Below are 27,192 nucleotides of genomic sequence, written 5' to 3'. Positions count from 1 at the left end.
ACATGCTTCAGCACCTCAATGCCCTTCTTGTAGTGAGAGGCCCAAACCTGAACACACTATTTAAGGTGTGGCCACACCAGTGCAGAGTACCTGGGGACAATCACTTCCCTAGTCTTGCTGGCCACACTATTTCTCATCCAGGCCAGAATGCTTTTGGCCTTCTTGGCCACCTGGGCACACACAGGCTCATATTCAGACAGCTGTTGTCCAACATCCTCAGTTTCTTTTCTGCTGGAGAGCATTCCCTCTACTCAGCCCCAACCCTATAGTGTTGTAGGGGGTTGTTGTGACCCTATGAATCTCCTACAATTGACTCTAGCCCATTAATAGAACCTGTTTAGATCCTTCTTAAAAGTCTTAATATCAAGCAGACCAACACACCTGCCCCACTTGGTGTCACCTGCAGAACATACCAAGATTACTTTGTCATAGGTGACTCTTTTCATTGATCCAGCTTGTGACACTTGACATCCAACACCTGGCTGGGATGAGCAGAGAGTGTGCTGAGGAGATAAAGTAGTCTAATGTTAAATCTGCCTCCTTATTAATGTGCTTAAAGGACACAGTGGGGACTTGTACCAACTCCCAGTTCTGCTCCAGCCAATCTTCAGTTGATAGTTCAGTGCCCGGTTTGCTGTCATTGGTGATTCAAGAGTAAAAACTCCTCTAAGATGTGTAGCAGAAACCCCCAAAAATTCTTAGGAATGTTCCTTTTTAGCTTTTTTTTTTTTTCTTTTCAGTTTATCTTAGTTTACAGGAACACCAATAGAGACTTACAAGATACAGATTTACAAGGGTGTGAAAAACAGAACGTTTGTTTTTCCTAGCTCATACTTTTACATTAAAAAGGTAGGTTATCTTCTGTGACTAGTCTTGGCACCTTCCTATCAACATCACTAGAGAGACCAAACCATATTCCTGGGGCTTAGAACATATCCTTCACAGTGCCTCTGGGCACATTAGATGCAAATGCCTTGCTCAACATGATCTGTTTTATTTCTAAAGAAAGGCAAATAAACCCAGCCTGAACAAAACCACGTGTTCACACAACTCACTTCTCTCTGGCAAATCAATGTAGCAGCCTTTATCAATGAAGGTATTTGGGTTACAAGGCTAAAGATTACTGGGTATTTCATGTTTTCTTTCTTCTGTTGTAGTAGTTTTCTTCTCTGGGCAGTGGCAGTGTTAGCAGTTTGGCAGGAATTTGCACAGAGTTGTGGAAGACCTCTTTAGCTATACCTGTGAAAAAGACCTTAGGTGGTTGTCCTCATTGAGCCACGAGCTGTCCAGGGCAAAACGACAGAAAGGTATTTTACCCCCAAGGGAGTGAAATAAAAGCACTGACACAGAACTGGAAGTTAAATATGAATGCTATTTACAAAGATATACAGAAATACAACAGGTATTCAGGTATACATCAAATTAAGCCAAATGCTGGGCCTCAATATGAGTCCAAAACCTGCCCCCCACCCAACCTCAGGAAACCTAACTGCACCTCCACATACCCCTTGATGCCCTCAGGATAGTTTTACCAGGCCTTGTTCCCCACACCTCAGGCTGAACACACCAGACCTTGACCAGACCCAAATGCCACCACCCCCATCCCCCTAGGCCTCACTGCCCCCCAGGCTAGGCTGAAATTGCATAGCAAGAAATTAGCTTGGCAGCTCAAGGCCACAGACTCCCCCAGGAACCACAGGAGATAAAAGCTGCCATGTTGGGAGCAGAGAGAAGGGAGAAAAGAGGGAGAACAGGCTGTGATGTCTGGTGATAGAGAGGTTGCAGGATGATGGGATGGGATAACAAAATTTGCAATACCCTGTGTCCACCCCTAGCCTGTCCAGCCTTTTATCTTTGTGGTCTTAAACCCATAACAGTCATCTGAGTAAATCAAACCACTCAAATGAAGAGTAGGGAGCATAAAGCCACATAAAGCTGTCTAAGGAGCTTCAATGTTCTTGCAACAGAAATGTAAGTAACTGAGTTAGTAGCACAGTGTGGAGATGTGAGTGATTGTTTTAAAATATCCTGGCTTGTATTAGACAGGCAGCCAGCAGGAATAAGGTGATCATCCCCCTGCACTCAGATGAGGCTACATCTTGAGTATTGTGTTCAGTTCTGGGCCTCTCACTACAAGAAGATCCTTGAAGTGCTGGAGCTTGTCCAGAGAAGGGCAATGAGGCTCATGAAGGGCCTGGAACACGACCTGTGAGGAACATCTGAGGGAACTGGGGCTGTTCAGTCTAAAGAAGAGAAGGTTGAGGGGAGACCTCATTGCTCTCTACAGCTACCTGAAGGGAGGCTGGAGCAAGGAGAGGGCCAGCTGCTTTTCCTTGATGACAAGCAACAGGAGTAGAGAAAATGGTTTCAGGCTGCACTAGGGGTGGTTCAGGCTGGGTGTTTCAAAATATTTCTTCACAGAGAGGGTTATCAAACATTGGAATGAACTGCCTAGGGCAGTGGTGGAGTCACTGTCCCTGGAGGTGTTTTAGCAGAGTGTAGACCTGGTGCTTAGGGATGTGGTTTAGTGTTGACCCTTCAGTGCTGGGTCAAGGGTTGGACTGAATGATCTTTGATGTCTCTTGCAACCAGATGTATTCTATGAATGCTGACTGCACTTAAAATACTATTGCAAGTCTGGCAGGTATGGAAAAAACACAATGAAACTCATCTCATTCTATGATCAGTTCCTGGTCCTCACTGAGAGATCAGTCTACTGGCTTACCTACTGAAAACACTCCCTCAAGAGAGGAAAGTTCTCCTTCCCCTCTGCTCTGCCCTAGGGAGGCTGACTCTGGAGTATTGTGTCCAGTTCAGGAGAGACAAGGAACTACTGGAGAGAGATGCTATGAAGATGATGAGGAAAGTCTGAGAGACCTGGGGCTGTTCAGCCTGGACAAGAGAAGACTGAGTGGGGATCTTATCAATATCTGAAGGGCAGATGTCAAGAGGATGGGATCAGACTCTCTTCAATGGTGCCCACTGACAGGACAAGGGGCAATGAAGTGGAACACAAGAGGGTCCATCTGAACATCCAATCTGAATCTACCCATTTCTAGTTTTTTTCCATTGCCCCTAGTCCTGTCACTACCTGACACCCTAAAAAGTCCCTCCCCAGGTTTCTTGTAGGTCCCCTTCAGATACTAGAAAGCCACAATAAAGTCTCCTTGGAGCCTTCTGTTCTCCAGACTGAATAGCCCCAACTCTCTCAGTCTGTCCTCACAGGAGAGGAGCTCCAGCCCTCTGATCATCCTTGTGGCCCCTCTCTGGACACACTCCAGCATGTCCAGATCCTTCCTGTAATAGGGACTCCATAACTGGGTGCAGCACTCCAGTTTTGGAGCCCTGTGTACATGTGGTGCTGAGTGGTGTGATTTGGTGGTGACCTTGCACAGTTTGGTTAATTGTTGGACTTGAGGAACTTGAAGGTTTCTTTTTCTCACAAAACCAATTCTATGATTCTGTGATTCTCTGTAACCCATCTTAGCCTAAGGATGGATATTCTAAAATGAAAGGTTCCTTGATATTCACAGACCATGATACCAGGCTTTCCTGAGCTAAGGAACTCATCTTCAAAGTGTTGTTCTTTTGCATAAAGTACTTTTGCAGACAGTATCTGTGATGAAGAGGCAAATACCCACATAAGAGCTGATGTATGTTTCGGAGTCTTTCTGTTTGATGATGTGGATTTTAAACAGCTTTCTGAAATAAATTTCCTCCAGATGAACATACTGTATTCAACTGCACTTTTGCTACCTGGAAACCTTTTGAATTAGTAGGGGTTGGGGGTTGGGTGGGTTTCATGCAAAAGCTTTGACTGTCATTCAGTAAATCAAAAATCCAAGGTAATCTTTTGCTCATTCTTGCACAGCCACACAGAAATGATAATACTCTCTATATATGAAGAGATCTCATTTCAGGCTTCAAACAAAAGCCAGACATAGGTGTCAGCCCCTGCTTTGCAGTACAGCTCCTGGAAGTAAGTGTGCTATTTGAAACATAACTGAGTATGGTGGGTTTTATTATTTAGATGGGAACATTTCCTTAGTTCCCTGCAGGTTTCTGCTCTGTAAATAGTCAGTGGCTGAGCAGTACTGGAATTAATCTGATTCTGTCAGAATGTTGAAAGAAATTAATTTGAGGTGCCTGCACATGTCTGAATATACAAATCTCAAAGAAGCTTTGGAAAACTGTAGTGCTGGCTTCAGAATGGCTTGGTTGCATGCTTTAGTTGATTAGGTGGTGTTGGATGATAGGTTGGACGTGATGATCTTGAAGGTCTCTTCCAACCTGGTCTATTCTATTCTTAGTCTATTCTATTCTATTCTATTCTATTCTATTCTATTCTATTCTATTCTATTCTATTCTATTCTATTCTATTCTATTCTTATTCTATTCTATTCTAAAAGGGGGGATGAAATGAAGTAAAAGGAGGTCAGAGTTCCATCTCATAAAAGTGGCATAATTGCTTATAAAAGAAGTTGTTTAGCTTTTTATTGGTTGGAGCACTTAAAATTGATCTGGAACAAAGATCTAGAGTGGGGAACAATTCTTCATCACAGATTTTTTTCAGGCTGCCTTCTATGTTTTTGACATCCTTACCTTCTGTGATCTGTGTGTTACGTCTGTACAGGAAATGTGTGTAAGGATCCCTAAAGAAAGCAATTCCATACAGGAACTGCAGAAGAAAGACGATGCTGAAGACAGAAGGGTGAGGCAGAGGTTGCCATGTGTTGCATCACTACAACAAGGCTGATAGCCAAGGAAACTGGGAGATGGGACATCCAGAAATTGGTAATAAACTTGATCTGTGTCATTTATAACTATATGTAATTTATAACTAATACATGGAACTCACTCAGATAATCTCACTGAGAATAGGAACAAACTGAAGTGACTAGCTGGGTGATGAGACTGCTGCTGTGTCCCATGGAAGGAAAACAAAAATAGCTAGAAGGGACATAACCTCACATCTTTTGTAGTATTTCAGATACAAGAAACAGAAACTGGACTCCTTATTTGATATGGTAACTTCTGCATCCCATGGGATGTTCTGGATGTTCTTTCATGTCTGATGGCTGATTAGAATAGAATAGAATAAACCAGGTTGGAAGAGACCTTCAAGATCATCGCATCCAACCCACCTACCAATCCAACCCACCTAAACAACTAACCCATAGGGGGCTAGCTGCACTACAAAGCCCTCGTCATAGAATTGTTTTGGTTGGAAAAGACTTTTTAAGTTCATTAAGTCCAACCACTAATCAGCACAGCTGTATCACCAGAGCTCCCAGTAGAAGCACAGCCCTCTGACTGTAGTAAATTGCACTGACTACAGGGCTCTTACACCAATGTGAGATGGATCCACTTATGATGTTTTTGCTAGTTTAGCAACCTCTCTGCCCAGTTCCTTCCTAACAAGTGGCATTGTGAAGCTGGCAGGCTTTTTTAACTTCATCTGTCCTAAGGCACCTTATTTGGTGTGACTGAAGCTAGGCATTACTGTAGCAAGGGAAGTTCTGCCAGTGGTTCAGGTCCAGTAAGATGCTTATATTACTCACAGAATCATGGAACAGTGAGGATTGGAAAGGATCTCTGGAGATAATCTAGTCCAAGCCCCCTCCTAAACCAAGAGTCATGCAGAGCAAGTTGCACAGGATGGAATTTGAATGTCACCAAAGAAGGGGACTCCACAGCCTCTCTGAGCAGCCTGTTCTGGTGCTCCAGTGAACAATGTGCAGAATTTTGCAGATGATAACCAACAGCTAATGGAAAGAATACTGATAAGTCCATTCCAAGGTATGGTTATTATGTGTTCCAAAAGAAGAGGGATCTGTATCTTTATGTTGGAAATGCAAGTTGTTTAATGCATTTTAATTTCATGCAAAAAAAAATCTGTTGGAAAAAATTCAGTGTAATGGAGGGGGAAAAAACAACAACAAAAGAAGGCTTTTTCAGCTTTAGCACAAAAAGCCATTAGAGATGAATTACCTTCATATATTTCCCTTCCTATTTCCTCTCTTCTTAAAGCTCTCACAATAAAGTGTAAGCACTCCAGGAGAGGAAGATGTCGTTACTCTGGCCAGTAAATTATTTAAAGGACTTCAAGAACAGCTTTGAACGGAACACAGAATAGCACTGCTTATACTTTGACAAACACAGAATATGTCTACAAGATTTTAGGAAGAGCCATATCTAGTCTAAAAATTAGTTAACTGTTGTGTTTCTCAACCACATTATATTTGATTGCTCTTATTTTCTCAAACTAGGCCATACATGCTTCCTTCCACTGCTAAAGTTTGCATACATATTGTGCAGCTATTTGGACTGTTTCCAGCTGCTATTACCAAGTCCAGCACCTTTTTTTTTGTATCAAAAAGCACAGTATCTTTGCAGCTGAGGGTTATTTTTGCAGGTATTTGGACTGCAGGTTGGCATCACAAATGAGGTAGGTGGCTTGCAGGCCTGCCTGTTATCTGACAGAGTAAATTGGTGGGGAGCTGATTCATCAAATAGGCTGGATTTCTCTAGAGGGAACTGAGAACAACCATTTGAACAGTGATTATGGTCAAAAGCACTGAACAACTTCTCCTGGGCTGATTTAGTCACTGCAAAGAAAGCTGAGTTGATGAAGATGAAAAGTGGGAGGCAGCTGCAAATGAAACTCAAAGGTTTTTCCTCAGTAGGTGTTCAGGTTATGCTATCTGCAAGAAAATGCTTTGTTTTTAGTGGTTTCCTCAAGAAGAACAACAGTGGCTACCAATGTTTGATACGAAACATGAGTAGAAGGATGTAAAGTTTGGTAAGTATGGAAAGACAGAGCTAAATGTAGCCAGAGGTTTTCTTTTCAGCAGTTGCTGCATTTGGGCTCTCTAGGTGACTTGATTTTGAATACTAGATAAGAAAGGCCAAGAGAGTTGGGGCTGGTTGGGTTTGAGGAGTGCAGCATTTGTGCCTGTTAGTGTCTGAAAATAAAGCCTATAGGATGTTGTGTTGTACTGTAGAACTGCATGAGGAAAAGCTACTTTCCTCTGTGGGTGCCAGAGCACTGTAACAGGCTGCCCAGAGAGGTTATGGAGTGTCCTCTGGAGAGATTAAAAACCTTCCTGGCCATGATCCTGGGCAGCCTGCTCTGGGTGACTCTGCTTTTATTGGGGGATTGGACTAGATGATCTTTGCAGGTCCCTTCCAACTCCCACCGTGCTGGGATTCTCAGCATTCCCAAACTCTAGCAGACTGCAAGGACTGATGTATAGGGAATCCCTTCTACTTGGTTTCTCTCACAGTTATCTTTAGGGAGTATTGCTGGGTTCCATACACACCCATCATGGTGCTTTCAGTGGCACCATGTACACTGCTGAATCTCAGGATAATTTTATAGGGAAAGGCAATTTTCTGTCAGCTCTTTTCTTACCCTTGCTCTGCCAGACAGCAAGGAGCGTAGAGTTCTGTATGCTGCCCCTGTAGCTGATCTGTGAGTGCCAGTATATGGAGGTGTGTGGGAGGCATCTGCACACCTCTCTGAAAGGAAAGGGCTTTTGGGTGGCCTGAAGGTTTGCAGGTGTGACCACTATATATTTAAGCAGTGGCAGTCTTGAAACCTGCTTTTCCCTTGGAGTGCTGGTAGGTGGTCTGAAACATGCTCTGCAGAAAGGAAGGGTGAGGCTGCTGTCAGATCTTGCATCCCCATGAGAAAAATTTGGTTTGTAAAATTTATCAGCTCTTTGGTCTTTTTAAGTACTAGGGGGAAAGGAATTTGGAAGGTTTCTGCACTGCAACTGCATGAAAGTGATTTAAGAGCCCATTAATATTTACTTGGTTTGCCAAAATCTATTCATAATTTAAGTGCCTGAAAGCATTCACCCTGTAACACATTTTTCATTGTTTTGTCCTGTAAATGGCTGAGTGTCACATTGTCTTCAGGATGAAACATTCCCTTTCAAAATCACTGCTGTCAGGATTTCCTTTCCACAGTTTTCAACCTTTTTTTTCGCTCTGCTCTTTACAATTGTATTAAGTAAGGGCTGAAATAATACATGGCAACTGCAGTGCTCAGAAGAGACCCTGTCTGGCATTAAAGAAAGAGCAGAAGGAAGGGTGGCTGCCATGGCCCCGTTAGCAGCATCTGTCTGTTGTGTACGCTCCCCAAACTGTATCTACCTCCTCTTGCTTTTCACCAATTTCAAAATGAACCTGTCACCAAAGCAGATCAATGCATACCTTTTAAAAGTGCTCCTGCTCAGTTCTACCTGCTCCACAGGGGAACATCAGCTTGACTTATAATTAAAGCAGATTTCTCTAGGGAGCCCTCAGAGGTGGCCTGCCAGTTCCCAAGGAAATGGTAGCAATTATTGACCTCATTTTTCCTTTGATCCAACAATCGGATTTAAAATGACAGTATGACATGAGATGGGACATAACTCCTGTCAGTGACAATGTGACAGGAATATAGATGACTGCTAGGGAATAACCAAAAAAAGAAATTAGTTACAAATGAAAGGGTAAATACAATTTCTGCCTCCTTCCAATAGCCTGGGTGAATAAATCACTTCCTCAGGCAAAACAAGGTTCCTTGAGAACTCCAGGTCTTATTCCTGGCTTGAATAAGTTTCCTTTGGAGCAGGAAGGTCCTTAAATTACAAGCAAATAACCTTGATGAGGTGGGGATTTTTGTGTGTTTTAGAGAGAAGTTAATTCTGTTGCAGTTGATTCCTCAAAGGCCTGTTCAGCCCTTGGTGACTCTACAAGGCACTGAGAGGACAGAATAGTATCAGAATTGATTTTTGCATCAGCAGTACGAAAGCCTGCACAGCTGAACATGCCTACTTCCAAACAACCAGCCTGGGTAAAGATTGTCTAACCCAGAATGAAGCAGCTTCTCATTTTAAAAGTGCAAGACAGCCAGCTGCGCTTTGAGAAGCTTAGGGAAGTAATTCTACCAGAGCAAGAGAGTACCGTTACCCTTTTAAGGCTTTGGTTTTACCAGATGACTTGGGTTTGAAACAGAATATTCCTCAAAGATGTGCCTGGTTATGGAGCATCTGCCCAGCACGTGCCATGTGTGCAACTACAGCTTTTGCAGCAAGAAGCTTGCATCCTAAATTTAGATCCATACAATGAATAAAGAAGACAGGAGCAGCTGACGGGGCAGGGGAGAACTGCCGCCACACGTTTAGAAGGCAGCTCAGTCTTCTCACTGTGCCACATCTTGATAATTTTGTTTCCCTTGCTATTTGCAGACAGATTTTGTTGCTGCTGAAAAGCTGATTTTTGTAAGTTAGTGTAATGAATTCAGGGCTTTATTTTGTACTTGGCATGCACGCTTGGCCATTTTTCTGGAGGAAGCACTAGAGACAAACAGCCGACATAGCCTTTCTAGCGCGGAGAAAAGCTCGCGATTTTCTACTGTAACTTCAAGATTTAAGATGAATAGAAGATCCTAAGCCTCTGCACAGGATCTCATGGCTTGTTGGACAATAAACCTTTAAAAATAAAGAAAGAAATAAAAAATAAATCCAACAACCCCAAAAGCAAGAGCTGTGGTTTTCCCACAATCCTGGCAGCGGTGGAACAAAGGGCACTCTATGCCCAAGAAGTAGGTTTCTTGGTTGCCGTCCCAGATGTCTGCAATGCAACACTGGGTCCCTATGGCGGGGGATTAATGTGTAAGGGACTGCCTGCCCCTCCTGTTACAGACTGGGGGTGGGGGATCAAAAAGGATTTGCTAAAATGTATTCCCTGACCGGGGCTCTCCCCGACTGAACAGTGTTGTCTGAGTTTAAATGGCTCACGCTGGTGCTGTGGGGCACTGGTGTGCGGGATGCGGGGAGGCAAGGCCGCAGTACTTGAAAACCTCAAGGGGCTGCAGCTCTAGTCCCTCTGGGATGACATAAAAGTAGGGCTGTGGGGTTCTCTCTGTATACATTTTATTTTAATTCATTGTGTTTTAAACACATACAAACTCAAATAAAGCCTAAACATTTTTCCCTTTTCCTCTTGAAGTATCTGACAGACCACTGTGAGCATCCCTTCAGGAAATTCCGAAGCTTTGGGCTGAGTCAGATGCTCAACTTGTAAATTATTAACTAATTGCTTCCCTGAGACTTTTCCTTGCAGTGCTGATTCCCTTTATAAATACACATTTGCTGAAGACATTAGCAGTAGAAGAGGAGGCTCAGGGGAGACCTTAGTGCTGTCTACAACTACCTGAAGGGAGGTTGTAGCCAGGAGGGGGTTGGTCTCTTCTCCCAGGCAACCAGCACCAGAACAAGAGGACACAGTCTCAAGCTGCACCAGGGGAGTTTAGGCTCGAGGTGAGGAGAAAGTTCTTCACTGAGAGAGTTGTTAGCCATTGGAATAGGCTGCCCAGGGAGGTGGTGAAGTCACCATCCCTGGAGGTGTTCAAGAGGGGATTGGACGTGGCACTGGGTGCCATGGTCTAGTAGCCATGAGGTCTGTGGTGACAGGTTGGACTCGGTGATCTTTGAGGTCTTTTCTGACCTTATTGATTCTATGAAGATTGGATATAGCCTGTGAAGGATGCAACAAAAAGGAAAGCTACTGAGAGCTGTTGGCAAAACTGGCAGATTTATACATGTTTTCAAACCAATAACCAATTCACTTACAATGCAGGGGGTTAAACAGGCTTCTAATGTACACATTGCTAAAGGTGCTGTATATATACTACACACATAGTGTATGTACACATTTGTACCTCAAATCCTGTATTCAGTTTTGGGCCCCTCACTACAAGAATAACATTCAGGTGCTGAAGCATGTCCAAATCAGGGCAACAAAGGTGGTGAAGGGTCTGGAGAACAAGTCTTACAAGGAGCAGCTGATGGAACTGGGGGTGTTTAGCCTGGACAAAAGGAGTTTGAGGGGAGACCTTCTGGCTCTCTACAGCTCCCTGAAAGGAGGTTGTAGCAAAGTGGAAGTCAGCCTCTTCTCCTCAATAGCAAATGCACAAGAAGAAATGGCCTCAGGTGGTGCCAGAAGAGATTTAGGTTGGATATTAGGAAAACATTTCTTCATAGGAAGGCTTTGTCAAGCCCTGGAACAGGCTGCTCAGTGAGGTGGGGGACTCCACATCCCTGGAAGGATTTAAAAGGCATGTAGATGTGGTGCTGAGTGACGTGGTTTAGTGGCGACCTGGAAGTGCTGGGTTAATGACTGGACTTGATCTTGGGCCTCCTCCAACCAAACCAATTCTAACATTTGATAAGAAAATTAATTAAGCACTGCACTTCTTGTTTGTATCCCTTAACTGTGTACTGTATTTCTAGTCAAGATGCTGTAGTTTTCTGAATGTGACTACTGTTAATGCTTCTAGAGTATTTAAAAATTGCCATAGGTACTGAGTGTGTACAGAAGATTATTTTAGTATAAAAACTTCTAGGAGCAAACAATTATAGCAGAGAACACCCTGGGGTGGGTTGGTTGGTTTGTTTGTTTGTTTTAAATAATGGTCTTGAAAATACTTTCATTCTCATGAGCAAAACCATTTCCAGTTGCCCCACTTATTAAACTCAACTGAGTTCCTCATAAACTATAGCAGATTTGAAGAGCTGCTGTGTTTTAGGCACTGTGAGAGCAGCTCTGCTGGCTTGAGAGTTAGGGTGCCATGCACCAGCTTCATGGCTGTGCTTTGTTTGGGCTGGGAATACCACAACAGACTTTATAGCACTGCTGTTTGTACAGCTGCTACGTATTTCCCTTCGGGTGACTCTGGTTAATCAAAATAATCTAAATAGGACCCCTTGGGCACTTGGGCTCATGCTGAGTAAACCAAGTGATGCACAGCTCATGTGAGGAGCCATGCAGGATAGTGACCTGCAGCAAAGGGATGGTGCTGCATGGCTGGGAGCTGTAATCTCATCTGTTGGCACAGCTGGAACAGGGCCAGAGAGATGTTCACACCCTCGGTTGGCTTTTGTAGTGAACTCCTTCGGTATAGACACCTCAAGCTGAAGTCCTTCCACCCTGCAGTTTTACTGAGCTAAAACACTGAGTTCTTGTTTTCATCAGTTTAGGTGCTCTAGAAGTTCAAGTCCTGCTTTCACTGCCACAGTGAAACCAGAAGGATATTTTAAAAGAACACCTGTGAATTGAAATGATTACTGACTTCTGTGAAGTCAAAAACTGAGAGAAGAATAAAGTGGGATTAAAACCCATTACAGAAATCTCTATAATAATGCCAATGTATTTTCTTTGTTTCCCAGACCTGCTGCTGAATGTCTTATTTAATCCTTCCAGACTCACTGGACTCACTGCCAGCAGTGGAGCTCGTGTATTTTCATTTCTCTTCAAAACTTGGAATGAAGGAACCTGGCAAAGGAACTTAGTGCTGCAGGTTAACATATGCACATGCATGTTTTCTATCCCTTGCTCTCCATTCAAAGACCAGTAAGGTGGGTCATGTTCTAGCCTGATTTAGCCACATCTTTAAGAGTAACAACACATCTCAGTATCACAGTACATTGGAGGTTGGAAGGGACCTCCAGAGATCATCGGGTCCAACCCCTCTTCCAAAGCAGGATCACCCAGGGTAGTCAGCACAGCAATGCATCCAGATGGCTTTTGAAAGCTTCCAGAGAAGGAGTCTCCAGGACCTCTTTGGGCAGCCTGTTCCAGTGCTCTGTCACCCTCACTGTAAAGAAGTTTCTCCTCATGTTGAGGTGAAATCTTCTATGTTTGAGCTTGTACCTGTTGTTTCTTGTCTTATTGTGCACCACCAAAAAGAGCTTGGCCCCCCTCCACTTGACACCCACCTCTCAGATATTTACATACATTGATGAGATCCCCTCTCAGTCTTCTCAAGACTAAACAGCCCCAAGGCTCTCAGTCTCTCTTCATAGGGGAGGTGCTCAAGTCCCCTAATAATCCATGTTGGATTCTCTCCAGCAGGTCTCTGTCTCTCTTGAACTGGGGAACCCCAAACTAGACACAGTATTCCAGGTGTGGTCTCAGCAGGGCAGAGCAGAGGGGGAGAAGAACCTCCCTAGATCTGCCGAACACACTTTTCTTGATGCACTCCAGGATAGCATTGGCTCTTTGGCCACAGAGGCACATTGCTGTCCCATGAAGAACTTGCTGTCCACTAGGGCTCCAAGGTCTTTGTGGAGCTGCTTTCCAGTTTACAGATTTTTCTTGTTCTTATGGTCTGGGTGAAGAAAAATCAGTTGTATTAATTTGCCCATCAGAGAACTCAGATTTTCTTGCTTTGCAGTAATTTGCTACATTTTTGTAGATGCTGCCCAAATGCATAGACCTGCTCCTGAACTATTTATAGGGATGTAAATGGAAAACAGGAAAAGGGGAAAGAAAAGACTAGAAGAGGAGGAGGTGTTTGTGGCATGCTGCTGTGGATTAGAGAGTCCAGATCCCAGCTTCCAAGGTTTCAGCCTTAATCTTCCAACATATGCAAAGCCTTTCAATTTCACTTTGAGGTCATTGAGTCCAGCTGCTGTATGAGGAATGCAGGTAGAAAACAGTAGAGGAAACTTTTCAGTTAGGCAGGTATGAGTCTAATTTACATTGGGAAAGAAACTGGAGGGTTTAGGTCAAAATATCTGCTTACAGAAGCTAAAATCCATAGATTAAGCTTAAATTCAAACAGATATGAAGCTTGTGAGCTTTAATGGACATTTACCTTCTGATGTATGGTTTGTTGATAATTTATAAGTAACTGCTGATTTGCAGAAGAAGAGCAAAACCAGAATTTCTAAGGGATGAGAATGTCACAATAGCTAATGTCAGGCAAACATGACTAGAAGCCACTGCTCTTACAACACATTCTGTGTCTTTGTGATTATGTCCAGTATTAGAAGTCTTTGTTGGCAGAGGCTTTTCACACAGCTTTCTTCATCTTTCAGGGTGATCATCTGACAGGATCAGCCTAAGCTGACCTGTAAAGTGAAGTGTCATCAGCACTGGGAATTTCCATGTGACGTAACATCACCAGGAGAAGGCTGCACCACTCACTGGAGTCATTCACTTGCTAATTAATTCTTAGAGCAAACAGCCATCAGAAAGATAGAGGTCAGCTGGAAAAATATTGGTTTCCTCGATAGCTAAGGAGCAGTGAGGTTCAGAGCTGCTCTGTAATGGACATACAGCAGGCAGGAGGAAAACAGAGTTGCTGGCAAGGTCAGCTTAGACGATCTGAGACCTGATACACATCTCAAGTACTGATCAGATAGCTCTTTCCAGAAAATGAGTATCCTCATGAGCTCAAGTTTCCAATGAGCAAAGCTCCAAGTCTCTTGACTTTTCCTTCTGTTTCAAAGAAGGTGAAGCATCACTTCTTGCTTGGCATTAAATGTGTGTGGCTGGGAGTAACTACTTCAAGAGACCGTGGTTTCTTAGAAGTAAATGTAATAAATATCTTTGTTTTACAGGACAAGTTAGAAGTAGCATTGATGGCACATGTAGCTGATTCATGTATTCATAGAATCAATAAGGTCAGAAAAGACCTCAAAGATCATCGAGTCCAACCTGTCACCCAAGACCTCATGACTACTAAACCATGGCACCAAGTGCCACATCCAATCCCCTCTTGAACACCTCCAGGGATGGTGACTCCACCACCTCCCTGGGCAGCACATTCCAATGGCTACCAACTCTTAGCGAAGAACTTTCTCCTCACCTTGAGCCTAAACTTCCCCTGGCATAGTTTGAGACTGTGTCCTCTTGTTCTGGTGCTGGTTGCCTGGGAGAAGAGACCAATCCCCTCCTGGCTACAACCTCCCTTCAGGTAGTTGTAGACAGCAATAAGGTCTCCCCTGAGCATCCTCCTCTTCAGGCTAAGCAATCCCAGCTCCCTCAGCCTCTCCTCATAGGGCTTATTTGCTACAGATATCCTTTAAGCCAAGTAAAATGGGAAGTATCTATCCTCAAAACAATAAATTAATAATTAAGAGAAGTAAAGCAAACTAACAGACACAGGATAATTATTTGCCAGCAAAAGTAATTGTCTGTCAGAAGTTAAACCTAGTTATTAAATATCAGAGAGAATGAAGGTGTTGCAGGGGAAAAAAGCAATATGAAGCTTTTCCCTGGAAAACCAAATTTAGCAAGGAATTCACATCTCTGTTATAGTCTGTCTGATCTGTAAGTGTGGTGAGGGAGCAAATGAGTGACAGCCACAAGAGTTAAGTAAGTAAATAAAACTGAGGAGTTGGAACTGTTACTGGATTTAAAGAAAATTGATCCATTTGAAATGATTTCTTTTAGGAAGATGCTAAGAAAGCAAGCAAGAGGTGATGTCTGAAGATGTCCTTTGCTGCTTTTTGCAGCTATGTATAAGCACCTTCGGGGATCACCTAGGGGTACTGGTTGATAGTAGGCTGAACATGAGCCAGCAGTGTGCCCAGGTGGCCAAGAAGGCCAGTGGCCTCCTGGCCAGTATCAGGAATAGTGTGGCCAGCAGGAGCAGGGAGGTCATTCTGCCCCTATACTCAGCACTGGTTAGGCCACACCTTGAGTCCTGTGTCCAGTTCTGGGCCACTCAGTTTAGGAAAGATGTTGACTTGCTGGAGTATATCCAGAGGACAACAAAACTGGTGAGGGGTTTGGAGCACAACCCTGTGGGGAGAGGCTAAGGGAGCTGGGGTTGCTTAGCCTGGAGAAGAGTGGCTCAGGGGAGACCTTATTGTTCTCTACAACTACCTGAAGGAAGGTTGTAGCCAGGTGGGGGTTGGTCTCTTCTCCCAGGCAACCAGCACCAGAACAAGAGGACACAGTCTCAAGCTGTGCCAGAGGAGGTTTAGGCTGGAGGTTAGGAAGAAGTTCTTCATAGAAAGAGTGATTGCCCATTGGAATGTGCTGCCCAGGGAGGTGGTGGAGTCACCATCACTGGAGGTGTTTAGGAAGAGACTGGATGGGGTGCTTGGTGCCATGGTTTAGTTGATTAGATGGTGTTGGATGATGGGTTGGACTCGATGATCTCAAAGGTCTTTTCCAACCTGGTTAACTCTAACACCCCTGCTAGAGCAGGGTCACCCAAGCAAGTTGCACAGGATCATTTCCAGGCACTTTGGAATCTATACAAAGAAGACTCCATAACTTCTCTGGACAGCTTGTTCCAATGCTCAGGCACCCTCACAGGAAAGTTTTTTCTCACACCATCCTCTTGACCCTCACTCTTTGGATAGTGATAAGCACTGATAAGGTCCCCTCTCAGTCTTCCCTTCTCCAGGATATATATCCTGAGGTCTCTCAGCTTTTCCTCATCAGAGTGATGCTCCAGTCCCCCTGTCATCTTTTTAGCCTCTGTGGGAATCTCTTGAGTAGTTCCCTGTCTCTTTTACACTGGGGATCCCAGATCAGATGCAATACTGCAGATGTAGCCTCACTTGGACAGAGTAGAGGGGAAGAACTTCCCTCAACCTGCTGGCCACATTCCTCTTAATGCACCCCAGGAGGCCATCAGCCTTCCCTGCCACAAGAGTACATTGCTGGCTCATGGTGACCTTGCCCAACAGCACTAGGGGTTCTTGTCCATGGAGCTGCTTTCCAGCAGGTCAACCCCTACACTGTATTGGTGCATGGGGTTATTCCTGCCCAGTTGCAGAACTCTACACTTGCCCTTGTTAAAGCTCATTAGATCCTTTTCTGCCAAACTCTCCAGCATGTCCAGGTCTTGCTGAACAGCAGCACAGGCTGATGGTGTTGTCAGCTGCTCCCCCCAGTTGTGTATGATTTGTATAACGCCCCTTTGAATTCCTAGAAGCACACCTGGAGGCCAGAGGGGATAGCGCTGTGCCGTGTCCCTTCCACACCTGTCCCCACGACACGGTTCTCTGGCTTGGCTCTCAACTTTGCAACCTTTCCATCAAAATGCTTTTTCATCTGAATTCTGCCATCCCTCCAAGGTGGCTGGTAAACTGAGGGAAATTACTTCCTGCCTGATAAAAAATAAATTGTTCTGTGAGAAAACACTGTAATAAATGTAGCCCCGAGGGTCCACTTCAGTGATCACCAATTTGAAATGAAGTCATGCTGGTAATGTAGTGCATGTAAAAGCAGTGCTTTGCCCTTGAGGGTGGGCTGGGAGCATAGTATTGAGATTTCAGTTGAGTTATTGCAAGCAAGATAGCTCTCATCTAGTCTTTAATCTTTCAAGGGTTTGGGTTTTTTTGCAGATGCTATTAAAATGCAGGTTACAAATTCTCCAGCAGGAAGGAAGAAACAACTGCATTAAAATTGAAAGGTTCTCTGTATCATTGCGTGGTTTAGTTGATTAGATGGTGTTGGATGATGGGTTGGATGCAATGATCTTGAAGGTCTCTTCCAACCTGGTCTGGTCTATCCTATCCTATCCTATCCTATCCTATCCTATCCTATCCTATCCTATCCTATCCTATCCTACTCTACTCTACTCTACTCTACTCTACTCTATCATTTTTCAGTGAAATGGAGAGCTTCTGTTGTTTGGCAGAGGAATAAAAAGCTCAATGTTGCCTTTTCTATATCCTTGCACAAACTGCCTGTTTTTTGAGCCAAGTTTCTAGTGTGTTTCAGCACCAAGAAATCACAGCATGAACATCCTGTGATGCTTTTCATAGAATCATAGAATCAACAAGGTTGGAAAAGATCTGTAAGATCATCATCTCCAACCTGTCACATCAGGACAAAACAATGTATCTTAGAAGGCATCTGTCAGTAACCTTCTGCCTCAAAAGAGAGCTCGTAATGCCATAAAACTACAGGTGTGATAGAGATGTGACATGGGGAATATGGCACAAACTAGGCACAGAACACAGAAAGTTTCACCTGAACATAAGGAAAATTCTTCTTGTCTCTGAGGGTGACAGAGCACAGGACCAGGCTGCCCAGAGAGGTTGTTGAGCCTCCCTCTCTGGAGAGACTCCAAAGCTGCTTGCAACTGGAGATGAAGTGGGTGCGGATGGCAGTAATCAGAACGCCTTACCCAAAGACGTGCCAATTCCCTGACAAACAAATCTCGCCTGACAGCTTGGCCAACCATTTATTCCCTGCCAATCTGAAGGCACTTTGCTTGTTGGAATGGTTTTATCCATGCTTACAGCTAACTGCAAGAAACAAAGGGGAGGCTGGGGTTTTTCTTTCGCTTCAAGCTGGCTGTGAAAATGCATGTGCAACATAGGGAAATGAGGAAACAATCTGATGTGTGTTTTCCAAAGTGCCACTTGAGAACACAAAACAACTGAAGAGGAAAATACCATCTTGTTCTGTTAATTGGTGATTCTGTTATTTTATGGTTTATTTTTTTTATTCCCCCCCCCCCCCCCCTTCTATTTCTCCCTTAAATCCTTGAAGGCAAAAACCTGGATTTCAAAAGCTAATGCATGCTTTAGACTTCAATCCTGATGAAAAAAACCACAATGGGTAAGGAGAGGAAAGAAAACATTACATAAACCAGAGTATGAAATTCCTCTTAGGTCTCCTCCTCCAAAACAGTTCTAAATTTCTCTCTTTTAAAATCTTTAATCAGACTCATGAACTCCAAGGACTGTATGGAAACCCAATCATAAGGCTGCTGGCATGAGAGCAGAGAGTGTGGAAGTTAATTAGTTCACATCATCTGTTAATACCACCAGCAGGTATCCTAGAGTTTAATTCTCACATTAGAATAGAATAGAATAGAATAGAATAGAATAGAATAGAATAGAATAGACCAGACCAGGTTGGAAGAGACCTTCAAGATCATCGTGTCCAACCCATCAATCAATCCAACCCACCTAATCAACTAAACCATGCAACCAAGCACCCTATCCTCCTGAACACCTCCAATGATGGTGACTCCACCACCTCCCCAGGCAGCCCATTCCAATGGGCAATCACTCTGTGTATAGAACTTCTTCCTCTTGGCTGCCTGGGCACACTGCAGGCTCATGTTCAGCCTACCATCAACCAGTACCCCCAGGTCCCTCTCTGCCTGGCCGCTCTCCAGCCACTCTGACCCCAGCCTGTAGCGTATTCCTGGAACATATTTGAAAGCCCAAACTTCCCAAATCCATTACACCCTGGATGTGCTCAGGCTGCTGCCTCTCTCAAAGAATGCTACTGAGTGCTGCATGGTACAGCCTTAATGATTCTAAATGTCTGTAAATTGCAGTAGTTATTGTCACCTAAGTGAAATAACTGTAGGCTTTTCTTCCTGCGTGTAATTTACTCCTCCTATTAGGCTGCTGGACCAGGTTGTCTTAGCGAGCTGCAAAGCACCCTGACTAGCATACATTAGGAGGCTTTCAAGAAATAAAGTGATTTTGTTGATCTTCCTTCTGTTTGGTTTTAGGATGTTTATTTGCAACTTGGTCATTCTGCTTCCATCTTCCATTTCTTGCTGTGTTTGCATTTCAAATAACAGCACAGGCTGTGAAATACTTCTTGTTTCATTTCCATATCTGTCCTTCTTAGAGGGAGGAATAAAATCAAAATCTCTGCCAACCCTGATGAATCTTTATCTTTGTTTATTCTCTAGTTGCACATCTTTATACAGCAATTTCTGCCAGATGGGGCTTGGTTTCACAGAACCACAGAATGGTGGGAATTGGAAGAGATGTCCAGGGATCAGCTAGTCCAATCCCCTGACAAAGCAGGGTCACCCAGAGCGGGTTGTTCATGCAGGCTTTGAATCTCTTGAGATGGAGACTCCACAACCTCTCTGGGCAGCCTGCTGCACTACTCTGGCACTCTCACAGGTAAGACATTTTCCATATTTTTAAGTGAAACATCCTGTGTTCCAGGTTGCTGCCCCTTGTCCTGGGTAACACTGAAAAGAGTCTGGCCCTGTCCTCTTGACCTCTACCCTTTAGATATTTATGAATACTGGTAAGATCCCCTCTCAGTCTTCTCTTCTCCAGGCTAAACAGCCCCAGGTCTCTCAGCCTTTCCTCATCAGAGATCCCCTCCACTGCACTCTCTCCAGTAGGTCACTGTCTGTCTTGAGCTGGGGAGCTCAGAACTGGATGCAGTACTCCAGGTGTGGCCTCACCAGGGCAGAGTAGAGGGGGAGAAGCTCCCTTGACCTGCCAGCCACACGCTTCCTAATGCACCCCAGAATCCCTTCAGTCTGCACCATCTGACCATTCCTATTTCATCCTGGTGAGTTTTGAATGAGGAAGAGGCAACACAGTGCAGTTTAAAGTCATTAGCTGGAATACTGTAATATATTTTTTAATACTTTCAGCATTAATACTAAGTAATGTTAGTCACATTCTTGAAGATGTAGGATGTAAAGTGTTCCCTTTTACCCTCCTAGATCTGAGCATAACTAACCCTCCAAAACTAAAATGCTGTTACTTTAGTTGGGTACAAAGTGCTATGGAAGGCCTAAATACTCACTGCATTTCATATGGAAGCCTGCTTGTCAGCTGTGCAGCAGCCCCGTGGGTAAAGATCCAGCTGCTCAGATAGTGTGGCCCATGTATTTAGCACATGATAAGGTGAGCCATGGGGGGGTGTATGCAGATAACAGATTTCTAAGCTCAGCTGTCACCAGGAGCTTATAAATAGGCTGATAAATTTGATAGGCCTGAAGCATTCATCATGCAGAGCTGCAGGCCCCAGTCTCACCAGGTGCAGCTGGGCAATCCTTCTTGTGCCTCTCTACCACTGCCTCTCAAGCCAGACTCATCCCAGCAGCTTTCTGGCTCTGGACAAGCAGTACACAGTTAGTTTCATGCTCCTCACTTCCCTCCCTTCTCATTTCCCTTCTTTAATTAGAGGTCAGTTGTGACATTTTACTTTATCACTGAGGGTGGACTTTGCACTCAGAGGTTTTTTTTTGTGTAAGGACTACCCATTCCTCAGCTTCTAAATCAGTTTTATAGGCAGTGACTAACAAAACTCACAAAAGTCCTGCCTGATGTGATTCTCATGATTTACACTTGAAACTGGCTTAGATCAGGGAATAAACCAGACCCTTATATTAACATTAATCTGGAGTTTATTAATACCTTATAAAAACCCAACCTCCTGTACTGTTTCTCCCAACCATGTACTGAAGTTTGAGTTTGAAAGTGTTTGCCTCTGATGAACCTTTTCCTTCAAAAAAATCAAGAGATGTTGTTAAACTAAATGAACATAACATCAAGTGCCTGATGAGTGATGAGAGTTTTTATTTTCCACAGGTCAGACTGCTTGGAACAAAGATAAAATCACCAGCCTTAAAGACTCAGAGGATCTTCCTAGAGATGAAAAAGACCAATACCAAGGCCAGCATGCAGGTATCCATAACTATGCAAACGAATCACTAGACTCTTATTTCAGGTCCTGGAGGGTGAGTTTTAATCAATCCCATTATGTGCCAAAGGCTTCAGCACATCTTCTTAAGTTTCTATGCAGTACTTCTGTCCCTTTGTAGTTTTACATGCAGTTTTGGAGCATATTTTCTCATAGCTCAGTAATTGTGTGTCAGCTGGCACAGGCCTGGCTTGCTGCTGTGGTTCTGAATGGCTGGAATTGGCTGCCTTTTCACTTTGATGGAGCTGGAGAGATCTACTTGGCAGTGGGTGCTGCAGCATTGGCTCCTGTATCAGTCATGGATTTGGGCTGGATTAATCTCTGCCTACTATGTCCTCTTCCAATTTGTGTGTTGAGGTTCAGGGGCTGGACCATTGTCTTTTAATATTCTTTTTCAGGAGGTGCTTGGGGCAACTAACAAATACTACTGGGCAATGAGGTAGGGTTTTATCCTGGCTACTGCCAATAAAGAAGGGAGATTTATTGCTGTCTAGAGCCCCTTCTGTCCTGCAATCAATATGCCCACATCTAGCATCATACACTGATATGGTGTCCATGATGCTTATGAGTGCTTAGAAGAGCTAGGTGTCTGTTTTCATTGATTTCAGATTAGACAGGTTATCAACATCTCTTAGGGAATTTAAAAGGCATTCTGGCTCCTGCCCATATAACCCCTGAACAGCTGGATTGGTGTAAAGGTACAGATACTTCAACCTGCTACCTACAGATTCACGCTGTCCTCATGTTTATGCTTACCCCAGTGTTATCTACCCTCTTTGTAAATATTAGTTGCCCTGCACTGTGCAAGGTTACACAGTCTCTTACTCTGTAAAGTTGGGATTTGACCCCATGGAAAATGCACTGACAAATCAAAACTTATAATCGGTTTAAAGTTCAAGGGTGTAGCCAAATCCTGAGCCAGTGTAATTTGACCTAGATTCATTGAAGTAGAGCTGCAGTGAAATGCATGCAGAGAGCTGTCCTGCTGAGGTTGCCCTCTAACAGTGGGGGTGCCGAGGAAACAGAATCACAGGATGGCAGGAGTTGGAAGGGACCTCTGAGGACCATCTACTCCAACTTCCTGCTAAAGGAGTGTAACCCAGAGCAGTCGTCCAGGATCACAATGTCCAGGCAGGTTTGGATTCTCCTTGGAGAAGGAGATTCCACAACCTCTATGGGCAGCATAGCCTGGCCCAGTGCTCCATTGCCCTCACAGGAAGGAAGTTTTCCCTTTGTTTAGCTGGAACTTCCCACTTTCCAATTCGTACCCATTGCCCCTTGTCCTGTCATTGGGCACCATATTTAAAGCCTGGTGAAGGCTGTGGTTTGCTGCTTCAGCAAAATGAAATTGCAAAAAATCCCATTCTTAGGCTATTTTCTTCAAATCCTAGTGACTGAACACACAGAATGCCAGGGAAACTCTGTCAGCTGACTTGAAGGGACACTGGCAATATACACCTGCTGATTTTCATGCCACTAGAGAAGGGAGTATATGGCAGTTTAGGCTGGGTGCTGCCTGCTGCTGCCACACAGGGTGCACCTCTGGTGCCCCAGGTGTCCAGCCCAGTGGGTGGACACAGGAACTAGTGTATTTCATACCCATAATGTCCTGCTCCCCATAAATCCATCTGCAAGGTCTCACACTTCCTCTTTCTTCCCTCGCTGTACCCGTGGGAGATGCTCCCTATCTGGTAGTGGAAGGGGAGTTATCTCGAGGCCTCTTAGGCCTGGCTAGACCTAATGCCAGGAGGAGAAGGGGAAAGGGCAATCTCAGAGCTGGCCAGCTGAGATTAGCCTAACAGTGGAGGGGGGGAAGAGAGAGCCCTAGGGGTTCTGGGTATACCCTCAGGTAGGGAGAAGGGAAATGCTGGAAGGCTTCTGGGTATGCTTTGGGATCTTCTTTTGTCACTGTGCTTGTGGTGGTCCCATTTGGAGAAAAGTATTTTTGTGGTTAAATCATATACAAGAAAAAGTAGTTTCTGTTGTTAATCATGTCCCAAGATTCTGATACAACCAGCTTGGACTAATTATTATCCCCCACCATACCTCACACTTTAAGGCTGCAAAACACCTGTCTGATACAGTCCTACTTTGTAAGGTCAGCATCACACTTCATGCATTTCTGTTTATAAACAGGATGAGCTCCTTTGGGGGATGTTACTATGACTGCAAAGGCACAATATGCTATGGGGAAATGGTCCCACTTGCTAACTAGGTGACTCTGTTGTTCCACTTTCACTTTCTTAAATGCTGAACTGGAATCTAAAACTCTATTGTTCATTCATGCCATAGGGGGGGGGAGGGGGAAAGTGTGCCACTACAGACCGTGTGTGTGCCAAGCACTGGTACACACTGCCCAGTGCGTTTGTGGACTCTCCTCTGGAGAGATTCCAAACCCACCTGGACATTGCAATCCTCGGCAACCTGCTCTGGGTGACCCTGCTTTAGCAGGGGGGTTGGACTACATGATCCTCAGAGGTCCCTTCCAATCCCTGCCGTACTGAGATTCTCTACGACTAACACAAAAGCATCTCCTAACACACCGCCGGGAATAATCCGTTTATATAACGTGCTCAAATGTGCCTCGAAATAGAGGAAAATGCACCAGCGAGGAGCGGGGAAGAGCACAGGGGCTGTGGGAACACTGGGGACTAAGCATCACCCACTCCCCTCACCCACACCCCCGATCCTCCATTTCAGGGTCCCCTCCCGGCTCCCCGCACTGCCCTGGAGAGCTCGGCGGTCCCTCCAGTCCCTTCGCCGCCACCGGCTGTCTCGTTGAGGGGCTGGAGGGGGGCAGCTAGAGACATCTCTCTGACAATACACGCCCCGAATCTGACCCGTAGAAGGAGGGAGGGAGGAGGAAAGCATCGGGGCCCCGCGGCGGCGGCTCGTGTGCGGTCAGATCCGGGAGGGGGGATGAGAGGAGGTGGAGGAGGAGAAAGGCAGAGTCTCCGATGGCGACTTGGGAGGCCCGGCCGGGAGGACACTCACCATGGCGGCGCGGCGGCGAGGCGCTGTCCAGGGTAGGGCTCGGCTGGGCTCGGCTCTGCCGGCAGCGCCCGCCGCGCCCGCGCTATAAGGCGCCACCTCCTCCCCGGCTCCGCCGTGCCCGCCCCCGCCGGCGCCGTGGCTGCAGTGGCCGCCGGGGCGACATGGGCTGGGCTCGGCCGGGTGCCCCCAGCGCACCTGGAAAGGAAGGGGCGTGAAGAGGATAGGGAGCTGATGGTGAGCAGCCTCTGGGAGGTGGGAATGAGATGGCTGAGAAGGGGAAGGGATTGAAGATGCTGTTCCATCACTCTCAGTGCTGCTGTGGGCAGCGGTCACCAGCCTTTGACAAAGCCATTGGGAAGATTCAGTTAGGAGGGTTCTCCATTGACTTGTATCAGCAGTAGTGTGGCCAGCAGGACTACGGCAGTGATCATCCTCCTGTACTCAGCACTATGAGGCTGCACCTCAAATGCTGTGTTCAGTTTTGGGCCCCTAACTACACAAGAAGGACATTGAGGTGCTAGTGCATGTCCAAAGAAGGGCAACGAAGCTGGTAGAGCACAAGTCTTGTGAGGAGTGGCTAAGACAGCTGGGCTTAAAACATGCTTGTATCTAAGTTTGGAAGATACTGTACAACTCTAGAGGTAAGTCTCATGAGCAGCAGCATCTGAGGGAACTTGGGTTGTTTAATGTGGAGAAAAGGAGACTCAGGGGTGACCTTCTCACTCTCTACAACTCCCTGAAGGAGGCTGTAGCAAGGTGGGGGTCAGTCTCTTCTCCCCAGTGAAAAATGACAGGACAAGAAGAAACTACCTCAACTTCTACCAGGGGAGGTTTAGGTTAGACATTAGGAAAAATGTCTTCCCCCAAAGGGTGGTTAAGCCCTGGAACAGGCTGCCCAGGCAAGTGGTAGAGTCTCCATGCCTGGAGGGATTTAAAAGATGTATAGATGTAATGCTGAGGGACATGGTTCAGTGGTGACCTGGCAGTGCTGGGTTAACAGATGGACTTGATCTTAAAGGTCTCTTCCAACCAGAATGACTCTGGGGTTCTATGAGTGGCCAGTTTGGGAGCAAACAAGGGCATCGGTTGGCTACTGTGATCCTGACGTGATCCTGCTGCATTTAACAGAGAGGTTGGCCTATAGTTCAGCACTCGTATTTGCAGCTGAAGTTCTCTGAAGACCTAAATCCTCCACACATCATCCAAAGAGAGGTCAATGTCTCCCTATGGCCTGTGATATCTCCCCAGAGATCTGTTTGCTAGGGAGGGACTGATTTGATAAACAAATATTTGTGTAAGTCGGGTATGGAAGAGGAAAATCATACAGCACAGGAGGAGCTACTGACCCAGTTACAACTCTGCCACTGATATGAAACAGAAGGTGGTTAGAGGAAAGGAGAAACTTGGTGGAACAATGCCTTCACAACTGACTTTTGTTCTAAATGCAGATGAAGAATTCTATAAAATGCATATTTAAACTATCAAAGCTTATGGAATGTGTCCTGCTGCTTTCCCCTGGTTTTACTAAAGCAGTCTTCAATGTGCACCTGAGATAGCATAAAGGGCTGTGGTTAGTAGGCCAAGAGAGGCTCTCCTGCCCCTCTACTCTGCCCTAGTAAGGGTGCATCTCAAATACTGTGTCCAGTTCTGGACCTCTTAGTTTAAGAAGGACCTCAGAGAACTGCTTAAAAGAGTCCAGCACAGAGCCACAAACATGCTGATAGGAGTGCTTATGAGGACACACTGAGGGAGCTGAGGGCTCTTTAGCTTGGAGGAAAGGAGACTAAGGAGTGATTCATTCATGTTTAGAATAGAATAAACCAGGTTGGAAGAGACCTTCAAGATCATCGCGTCCAACCCATCAACCAATCCAACATCACCTAAACAACTAACCCATGGCACCAAGCACCCCATCAAGTCTCCTCCTGAACACCTTCAATGATGGTGACTCCACCACCTCCCCAGGCAGCCCATTCCAATGGGCAATCACTCTCTCTGTATAGAACTTCTTCCTAACATCCAGCCTAAACCTCCCCTGGCACAGCCTGAGACTGTGTCCTCTTGTTCTGGTACTGGCTGCCTGGGAGAAGAGACCAACTTCTACTTGACTACAACCTCCCTTCAGGTAGTTGTAGACAGCAATAACGTCACCCCTGAGCCTCCTCTTCTCCAGGCTAAGCAACCCCAGCTCCCTCAGCCTCTCCTCATAGGGCTTGTGCTCCAAACCCCTCACCAACTTTGTTGCCCTTCTCGGGACTCGTTCCAGCAAGTCAACATCCTTCCTAAACTGAGGGGCCCAGGACTGGACACAGTACTCGAGGTGCAGCCTAATCAGTGCTGAGTACAGGGGCAGAATGACCTCCCTGCTCCTGCTGGCCACACTGTTCCTGATGCAGGCCAGGATGCCATTGGCCGTCTTGGCTGCCTGGGCACACTGCAGGCTCATGTTCAGCCTACCATCAACCAGTACCCCCAGGTCCCTCTCAGCCTGGCTGCTCTCCAGCCACTCTGACCCCAGCCTGTAGCTCTGCATGGGGTTGCTGTGGCCAATGTGCAGAACCCGGCACTTGGATGTGTTCAATCTCATGCCGTTGGACTCTGCCCATCTGTCCAGCCTGTCGAGGTCCCTCTGCAGAGCCTCTCTACCCTCCAGCAGATCAACTCCTGCCCCCAGCTTGGTGTCGTCAGCAAATTTACTGATGATGGACTCGATGCCCTCATCCAGATCATCAATAAAGATGTTAAAGAGCATGGGGCCCAGCACTGATCCTTGGGGCACAATGCTTTGATCTTGAGACTTCCTTCCTGGTAGGCTCTTTGTCCATGTCCTACTTCAGCCCTTGCTTTCTCTTGGACCTAGACAAAGAGCTACACCAAAGGCTGTGAGACTGGCTGTCTTCCCAGGGCTGCCCAGAAATGATACTGCCAGAAGCTTCACGTGAAAGTGTGTCCTTGTGTAACTTCTAGCCC

At 45.5% G+C, this 27,192-nt stretch overlaps 1 protein-coding gene across 1 annotated transcript in view; it reads right to left on the bottom strand.

Annotated features, from left to right (window-relative positions):
• The window catches only part of ELOVL2 (ELOVL fatty acid elongase 2), a 45,459-nt gene extending 21,136 nt beyond the window's left edge, over window positions 1-24,323 (bottom strand). Inside the window, exon 1 of the mRNA XM_054164351.1 lies at window positions 24,223-24,323. Within this exon, the coding sequence (XP_054020326.1) occupies window positions 24,223-24,225 (3 nt within the window). The 5' untranslated portion in view covers window positions 24,226-24,323. The remainder of the gene's footprint in view (window positions 1-24,222) is intronic.
• Window positions 24,324-27,192: the final 2,869 nt, after the last annotated feature.

This window comes from Dryobates pubescens, chromosome 9 (assembly GCF_014839835.1).
Source record: "Dryobates pubescens isolate bDryPub1 chromosome 9, bDryPub1.pri, whole genome shotgun sequence".
Taxonomy (NCBI): Eukaryota; Metazoa; Chordata; class Aves; order Piciformes; family Picidae; genus Dryobates; species Dryobates pubescens.
Note: the sequence above shows the minus strand (reverse complement) of the source record. Positions and strands in the feature narration are given on the sequence as shown.